Below are 9,362 nucleotides of genomic sequence, written 5' to 3'. Positions count from 1 at the left end.
TTCAGATGTGATTCTGCTCTTCTCTGAAATCTTGTGTGTAGACACTCCTATGTACGGTATGTCAATGTTTACTTGTGAATGTGCCACAAATCATGTTGCACTACTTGTTTTCTTCAAACTTAAATACCTCTTTTGTGCAATATCTTGCACAATATTGTTCTGTCTCATGTAAAAGTACTTGTATAGACTGTCTTAGGTTATGCGTATAGTTAAGTACAGTATCTATTGTATATGTATAATTAGATTATACAAGCTTTTACATCCAGTATTGTGTTCATATTTATGGTTCTTGGAGACATGACATTTCATTCCACACATGTAGTGAAATTACAATAAAGCTCAATTTGACTTGAAGATGATGAACTCCACATGTTTTACTTCACGAGTTTTGTTTTATTTGACTCCAGAATAAATTATAGTATTTAATGAGCTGCAGTTCAAAGCACAATTTAAAATACTCCGAAATGCTGATACTGTAGTTTACACGATGTGCATGCTAATTGAATTTGATTTGACATATGTTAAGGTAGTATGTATGATCTAGTGGACAAACCAGTCTGGAGACAGGTTTTCATCTTGGCACTGAATCAAATATGTGCCGACCGAACAATAGTTTCCATCATTTTCATTTTTTGGCTTGCACAATCACTAGGGTTTATAAGGATGAGGTGCTGCTACGAGCAGGTTAAAACCTCATGGAAAAATCTCATCCTTACAAACCCTAAGAAACTTTACAAATATCACGGAGCAGTACTGACTAGAAATGGCAAGACCAGCAGTTGAAGTGGTCAGAGACATGTATGGTGCAGGTGAACCAATGACAAAAGCACATAGAGAAAGAATGCTGAACGAAAACCCAGATGTTCTTTTCAGAATTTATCGTCGAGGTTTTCTGCATGTCCTGCTCTTTCGACCCAAGACTGACTACTGGTGGATCAGACTACTTAAAGAAGAATATACTTAAATCTCTTCTCAGTGGACTTTCAAACACGCTATTAAACGGCCCATTCGGCATGTGATGAATCTCTCTGGTAATATGAACGAATTAGAAAGATTCTGTGAAAACTTTGAGAACAATCTGGTGAAGGCTAATAACCCCTATGATGAAATTGAAGAACTTCAACAAAGGATACAGGAACTTGTTCTAGAAAACAGACAACTTCGACAACAGGTACAGCAAAACATTTATTATAATCATTTTCTTTCAAATCCCCATATCTTGTGTATTAAAGTGGTTCAAAATGTCATTATCAAATCATTGGCATGTCTGTTTGCTACTTTAAAGGCAGTTTTTAATCAGTTTTATAAGGGGTTTAAACCCAGTTGTGTGTCAGCAGTGTGTAAATATCTCCAGCCTCTAATGGTAAACATGAATGAATTGTATTTGTTATAATCAGACTTGATAAAAACAGTCTGCAGAAACACTTTGATTGATATTCTCCCTTTGTATGTGTCATCAGAGGGGGAAAGCCCCGTCCACTAGTGCCCATCTCTCCCTCATTAGCATAAACAGCAGCCCTGAGTGAGAAGCAGCCGTCTGTCCATTAGCCATTAGAGTTACACCTGACCTAATCAAAATAATGTCAGTGACATTTACAGAGAACATTACTCTTGTTGTAAATCTGATGCTATGCTGATGATTAGGCATTTGTAGACATACTGTAAACCAACTTATCATCTTATTTACAATTTTATTTATTTATTGTTTGTTTGTTTGTTTGTTTTATTGTACCTTTGATTCTATTTTTCTCATTTGTAATTTGCTTTGGATAAAAATGTCTGACACATGAGTACATGTCAATGTAAGTGTAAAATACAAACAGGCATACACTAACATGAGTCAAAACCTCTCTGTATGACTGCTCATTGTGTGCATGCATGATTTTTTTAATCATCTAAAAATCTCTTTTCTAACGTAAAAAAACACACATGTACAATGAATATACAGTAACAGTAACATCTCTTTTTTGCCTTTTTACAGAGATAGAAAGAAACCTATGAAGACCTGAAGACATACAGGAGTTGGATGCATTTCAAGCTAGCCAATTATGAATTACCTGTGTTTTTCTTCTCTGTACATTAAAACTTTGTGTCTTCAATTAAACTGACTCAAGTTTAATCATAAGTCCTGTTTGTTGAGAATTAATAAACCAAATGCAAGCTGATTCATTGAATGTTAACATTATATAACATTCTCTCTCTCTCTCTCTCTCTCTCTCTCTCTCTCTCTCTCTCTCTCTCTCTTCAATAATTGCTTCATTGGCGTGACATGTTACAAATGAATTGCCAAAGCATTTGTAAAGTTTACATAAAAAGTAACACACATATCTAATAAAAAACACTACAATAATTTATATATAATAATTAAATAAAATATAAATAATATACCATATGCTATACTTATTATTATTATTATACTATATAAATACTATAATACTATAGTATTTATGCGCATATATCAACTAAATAATTTATCTTTTTTGAAACATTTCAGAAAAATATTTACGTTGTTCGATACAAACATGTAAGTATGATACATAGGCCTGTATTGATTTTGTGATATATATATATATATATATATATATATATATATATATATATATATATATATATATATATATATATATATATATATATATATACTGTATATATTTCATTCATTCAAATGGACTTACTGCGAAAGGAGTAGGATATGCAAAACACGTGTAATAGAAAGCGCTCTTCCGTTTAAAGCCGGCATGGTAGACTGTTGTATCTCAAGATGACTGTAATTGTTAAAAAAAAAAAAAAAAAAAAACTAGATATTTTAGGACAGTGGCTTAATTTAGTCTACTGAAAATGTACTCATTCGTTCAAATATTTAAGAAGTAGATAGCTAGATCCAAGCTTTTTTAAACATGTTTATTTAAGAGCTATTCATTAATTCATTAGTTCGTTCGTTTGTTTGTTCACGTTTTCATTACTAACCAGCGTGTCATTAATATATATATATATATATATATATATATATATATATATATATATATATATATATATATATATATATATATATATATATATATATATATATATATATATATATATTTATTGAATGCTCGAAAAACAATAACAACAACAATTCATGGGTTTTTAGTAATTTAGTCCAAGATAAGTGTCAAGTCCTTCATCTAGTCCTTGTTCGTATTGCTTTTAAGTTGGTTGGTTGCTCAATACACTCAAAATACATTTTCTTTTCAATTTTAAATTTAGGGAAAAAAGGTTTACACTTACAAAACTTGCTCCTATGAATATGAAATTTGGTCAACAAAAAAACAAGGTTCATGAAATAGGTATTATATTCATTTTCACATTCATGGAAACCGAAGATAACATTCTTATATGTATATTCAAAATCTGCCTTCACATAAACTTTTATAAAATCAAGAACATCATACCAAAATGTCATTGAATGAGGACAATTCCAAAATAAATGAACTGAAGTTTCAGGATTCACTAAGCAAAAGAAACAGTTGGTGTTAATATCATTCTTAAGTTTTTTAAGATTACACTTGTCTGGATAGCATCTATGAATCAGTTTAAAGGTAACCTATCTTATTTTGTTTGTTATAAAAATAATTGTGAGGTAATGACGTATATTTTTATGTTGCGCTGAATAAAATATTCCTTATGAATAGTAATGACGTGTCCAATCATCATGAATGTGGTGTAATTAATATTCATGAGTTACAACCCCACCCCCCGCACCCAAACAGAGAAGCGCGTCTCACGAGCTCGCTGCTACACCGTCCCCCTGCTCGAATGCATGTAAGTCTTTTTATTTAATTTATTACAGATTATAACAGGTATGACACACATTCAAATGTGGACATGCACAAGGCAGTTTAAATTCGCCATACGTTTATCGTGTCGTCAGAAATTAGCTCCGTTTTGTCAGCTAACCGCGCCAGTCGTTAGTTTGTGTGGACTTTTAATGTCAGTGTGTATTTTTTAGCTCTGTACAGTTGAACACACTCTGAAATGTTCCGTGTTTTTCCTCCAGGAAGAAAGACTTTTGTTTCACTGAAAGTGAGATATGTATTTCTTCGCTTCCGGAAGTAGATCACGCTTTTCTGTAAACAGAGCTAAACTCTTTCACCCTCGTGTATAGTTGTTTACCTCGAGCAAAAATACTATGCAAACCCTAGACAAATAAGTGTTAGGGCTATACAATATATCGATTCAGCATTTCAAAGGTTAACCACTGTGGAACTAACGTTTGAAAAATGCATGTTTTTTTGTGTGAGTTTAAATGTGCATACAACAGTATATAGTTTAGACTTATCAAAGGTTGCATTTCAATTATATATTGAAGTGTTATTTTACATTTGATTATTCAATATCTGTCCTTCTATCATTAAGACTTCCTAGAAATACACACTCACCGGCCACTTTATTAGGTACACCTTACTTGTAACGGGTTGGACCCCCTTTTGCCTTCAGAACTGCTTTAATCCTTCATGTCATAGATTCAACAGGGTACTGGAAATATTCCTCAGAGATTTTGCTCCATATTGACATAATAGCATCACACAGTTGCTGCAGATTTGTCGGCTGCACATCCATGATGACAATCTCCCGCTCCCCCACATCCCAAAGGTGCTCTATTGGATTGAGATCTGGGGACTGTGGAGGCCATTTTAGTACAGTGAACTCATTGTCATGTTCAAGAAACCAGTCTGAGATGGTTCACGCTTTATAACATGGTGTGTTATTCTGCTGGAAGTAGCCATCAGAAGATGGAGACACTGTGGCCATAAAGAGATAGACATGGTCAGCAACAATACTCAGCTAGGCTGTGGCGTTGACATTAATTGGTACTAATGGGCCCAAAGTGGGCCAAGAAAATATCCCCCACACCAGTACACCACCACCACCAGCCTGAACCGCTGATACAAGGCAGGATGGATCCATGCTTTCATGTTGTTGATGCCAAATTGTGAGCCGAGCATCTGAATGTGGCAGCAGAAATGGAGACTCATCAGACCAGGCAACGTTTCTCCAATCTTCTATTGTCCAGTTTTGGTGAGCCTATGTGAATTGTAGCCTCAGTTTTCTCTTCTTAGCTGACAGGAGCGGCACCCGGTGTGGTCTTCTGCGGCTGTAGCCCATCTGCTTGACTTCAGTGGGCGACCATGAGAGAGTTGCAGAGAGCTAGCTGCCAGCATAATAACATTTACAGTCCTAATAATTGGTCTGGTATAATATTATCTTTATTATAATTAATTAATTATATTAAATGTATATGCATTTCATTATGTATAGGTTTTTGTTATTATGTATTCTTTTATTTTTGCATTTTTTTTATTTAAACATTTATTTTTTTATCTGCTTAATTTTATTTAATAATATTTTTTATGTCAGAATAAAATATGATATTTTATTAAACAATTGTATTAAATCATATTTTATTTATATAAATTGATTTCATTATATTTTTCCTATTTACATGAATCCCATTGTGTCATAGTAGGCCCCATATATCAAGTTATGACTGTTTTACTGCCGTATATTGCATACTTAGCATAGTAATTTAAGTATGCATGCTTGGTTTGACATTGTTTCAAGTCTGACACAATCCTGGGTTTGCAATGACCGTAAAAAGAGTTTATTGTCAAGTTCATTGTGACCTATGAAAGGCCATATTAAATAAGACATTTAGTCTGACAGAGATTCACTGTTAGGAACATCTTGTTCTGTTTTGCAATCCTTCATGAGAGAGTTAATCAAATACTTCAAGACAAAACACACATCTGAGAAATAGGATAATTCAGGGTGCAGACCTTTGACTTTCTGCCTAATTCTCTCTCTGTTTTCCACAATCCATTTGTAATGTGGTTTTTATGAGCAGGTTTTCATGCAGGCTGGAGATTGTGGGATAAAACGTGTTTATCAGGAAGGGACATGGTGTTTTTTTTCTTTTCTGGAAGTCAGATTGCATAAGTAATTGTGAAATGAGGTTGTGGTTTTCTAGACCTAAACCTGTGTTGTTTTCACTGCAGTCTAGATGAAGTTTAACAGAAGTGGCTCTTGCTCTGATGTATTTTATGTGTAACTGTTTTATTTTATAACATGTTAAAGTTTAATTTTAAAGACATGAGTAATGCATTTGCTCAAAATTACGACGGTTTTGGTTTCATATGCACCTGAAACATCTTATTAGTGACAACGTGGTGAATGTTAACCCATCATTTAGTCTTCTTGAAGAGTAGATAAAAGAATTCCAGTGGGTTAAAGTCTGCTATAAAAATGACTAAAGACTAAAGACTAAAATTAAGTTTGAGGTAACAGTGTTTGCCTTTAAGCACGAGATGTTCTAACATTTTTTTAATCCTTCATTTAATCGTCACAATGTTGTCAGCATGCATCCACTAAGTTTAAACTAATATTGCAGCTCATCAAAAGACCATTATTGCTAAGATGACCCATGTAAATATGTGAGTTAGATGTCTATTATCTGTGCAAAATCAGACACCACCCGTGAGAACAGCAAAGTTCATTAACTCAGTTCATCTCATTCAGTGTGTGCAGGGCCAGTGGGCATATGCAGATTTTTTTTGTTTTGTTTGTTAGTTTTGATTGTTGATTTCAAATGCAATAAATCTGTTAATATAAAGCTTGTAGTAACGGTGCTTATTATTTTTGGTTGGTGTGCCTAAATTTTTTAAGTTTGGAGCACCGGTGCTACCAGGCAAAAGGTTAATTTCGAGCCCAGCATTAGCAGGTACACTCTCAGAAATAAAGGTACACGAGCTGTCACTGGGGTGGTACCTTTTCAAAAGGTACAAATTTGTACCTAAAAGGTCCATATTAATACCTCAAGGGTATATGTTAGTACCTAAAAAGTACAAAAGTGTTTCTCTTAAATTTCATAGGTACTAATATTTACTTTTGAGGTACCAATATGGACCCTTTAAGTACAAATGTGTACCTTTTGAAAAGCTACCACCCCAGTGACCTTTATTTCTGAGAGTGTAGGCTGCACAATATATAGATTTAGCATCAGTAATATGCGCATCCGCAATAGTCACATTGCAAGATATGCAATGTTGAGCCTGAATTAAAGTTGACCAGGAGCCACAGAATTGTATTTAACTACTGTATTTATCCTAAATTTACATCCGATTTATGGCAAAAGTTTTTTCTCACTTGGAATTTTTGTCTTGTTCCTTGTCCAAATATATACATTTAAAGTAAAGACAAGATAATTTCACTTACCCTAATGGTGGATAATTTGACTTGTTTTAAGGAAAAACGTTTGACTTCTCTTCAAAAGTTGAAAATAAAACAATATTTGTATTTGATCGAAGTATTTTTTGATATTTGGACTAGAAACGAGACAAAGCAAAGCAAGAAAAGCATGTTTTTGCATTGTGATTATTCAATTTCTGTACCTGAATACTGTTAGACTAAATAGTGCTATTCGAACTATCTTGTGAAACTGTATTCAAATCGCAATATTTATCGCAGAAAAAAAACTCAATATCAGACTTTTACAATATAGTGGAGCCCTATTAGCAGGTACTTAACAGCATTCAGGTGAATTGTTCCTCAGTAATTCAGCATGATATGGCATCAGATTTGACCTCTATAATATGTGTTTTTCTAGTTAAGACACTTAAAAATGGCTTACAGTAATACAGAGAATATGCATTAAGAATGTAAATAGTCTTATTTGATTTCATGTTATTATGTAGATATACAAAAGACGTTAGTTTCATTTACACAATAATAAAAAAAAAAAAAAATCAATCTAATAAAGTTGCATCATACCCAAACTGCATGAAATATGTGATCAATGTTAGCTCAACATGTCAGAACAGAATCTGGGCTTTTTATTTTCCTGTTCACACCAGATGCACATTGATAGTTTACCACAACTGAATAAAAATGGATAAAAAAAAACATCAAAACAACACAAAAACCTTTTCGGTGTAGTTTTGAAATTAAACTGGAATGATTGTTTAGCTTAAATTTAGTATTCTGTCACTTTCAACCTGTCCATGAGACCAATTTACATGTACGTCAAGCAATCTCTACAGAATAGAATTTGGATTTAATTCTTATAAAGGCTGTAATTAGATGGCAAAGCGTTTTATCTGCTATCACAAGCTATGTTTACATGTAAAAACACTTACAAAAATTGCAATATTGCCTCACAAGTGAAGAATAAAACTGTTTTATTATAATATCTTGTTTCTTGTTCAACATATAAAAAAATACTTTGAAACTAGTGAAGGGTGAAATGAAATATGTAAAGCATATTTTTTGTCTTTAAAAACACACGCATATGATAAACATTTACTAAATTATGATTAAACTCTGCATTGATTATAATCAACTGTATGCTATAATCCCAACTGAACATTGCATATCCTGCGATGTGACTATTGCGGATGCATATCAATGCTGAAACCATATATTGTGCAGCCTTACTCTCTGTAATACACTACTGCTGTATATTGTGTCATTTACTTATCCATGATAAGCCAAAATCAGCACAAAAACACACTTGGCAGAATGTTAATTATTAGGAAACTGTAGTCTGACCTGGTAATAAGTTACCAACCAGTTGACAATTTTCTTAAAACACACTGGACTCCACAGACTTGCATTAGAGACGTGCTTCTCTGATAAACGAACATCGACGATTCAACATTTCTGTTTGTTTATGTCTTCCAGAAAAGCGTTAGTGATGGATTTTATCATTGTTGTCCAACTCGTCATTCTAAGTCTGACCCTCCCGGTGCATTGTGGGAAAATCCTGGTGTTTCCTCATGAAGGCAGTCACTGGCTGAACCTGAACGTTTTGATCGAGGAGCTTCACCATAGGGGTCATCAGATCTCCGTGATCCGGGCCCTCGACAGCTGGTACATCCCAGAAACATCACCTCATTATGACTCCATAAACGTCCCGTTTTTACTAGGTGGAGATGACGAGTTTTACCACAGTTTCATATTTAGACAGCTGCAGATCAGGCGAGAACAGCGCTGGACCCGCTTCAAGCTGGACATGGAGCTCAAGGAGAAGTTTTCAGAAATGCACAGAAAGATTTGTGAGATGGTCATCCATATTGTTGAGAAGGAACCTGAGATATTGAAACGGATCAAAGAAGCCAACTTCGATATAATGCTGACGGATCCGGCGAACGGAGGAGGTGTGGTCCTCGCGCATTATTTACATCTACCTTTGGTTTTTAACGTCCAGTGGACTGTGCATGGAGAAGCGCATTTCGCGATAGCACCGTCTCCTCCGTCTTACGTTCCCTTCCCGCTTTCGCAGCTAACCGATAGCATGAGTTTCCCTCAGAGAATATATAACGTGC

At 34.2% G+C, this 9,362-nt stretch overlaps 2 protein-coding genes and 1 long non-coding RNA gene across 3 annotated transcripts in view; all 3 read left to right on the top strand.

Annotated features, from left to right (window-relative positions):
* Positions 1-656: 656 nt before the first annotated feature.
* Positions 657-2,165, top strand: LOC130245901 (uncharacterized). Its single transcript, XR_008839371.1, has 2 exons — positions 657-1,171; positions 1,982-2,165. It is a non-coding gene; the product is annotated as an uncharacterized LOC130245901 (long non-coding RNA).
* Positions 2,166-3,737: 1,572 nt separating this feature from the next.
* Positions 3,738-9,362, top strand: part of nptnb (neuroplastin b) — a 168,406-nt gene continuing 162,781 nt past the window's right edge. The window contains 1 exon segment of the mRNA XM_056479002.1: positions 3,738-3,804. The gene's annotated coding sequence lies outside the window, so the exon portion shown is untranslated.
* ugt5f1 (UDP glucuronosyltransferase 5 family, polypeptide F1) overlaps positions 3,742-9,362 on the top strand; it is an 8,270-nt gene continuing 2,649 nt past the window's right edge. The window contains exons 1-2 of the mRNA XM_056479001.1: positions 3,742-3,804; positions 8,719-9,362. The exon at positions 8,719-9,362 is cut by the window's right edge and continues 2,649 nt beyond it. Coding sequence (XP_056334976.1) covers positions 8,732-9,362 — 631 coding nt within the window. The 5' untranslated portion in view covers positions 3,742-3,804; positions 8,719-8,731. The remainder of the gene's footprint in view (positions 3,805-8,718) is intronic.

This window comes from Danio aesculapii, chromosome 18, assembly GCF_903798145.1.
Source record: "Danio aesculapii chromosome 18, fDanAes4.1, whole genome shotgun sequence".
NCBI classification, from domain to species: domain Eukaryota; kingdom Metazoa; phylum Chordata; class Actinopteri; order Cypriniformes; family Danionidae; genus Danio; species Danio aesculapii.
Note: the sequence above shows the minus strand (reverse complement) of the source record. Positions and strands in the feature narration are given on the sequence as shown.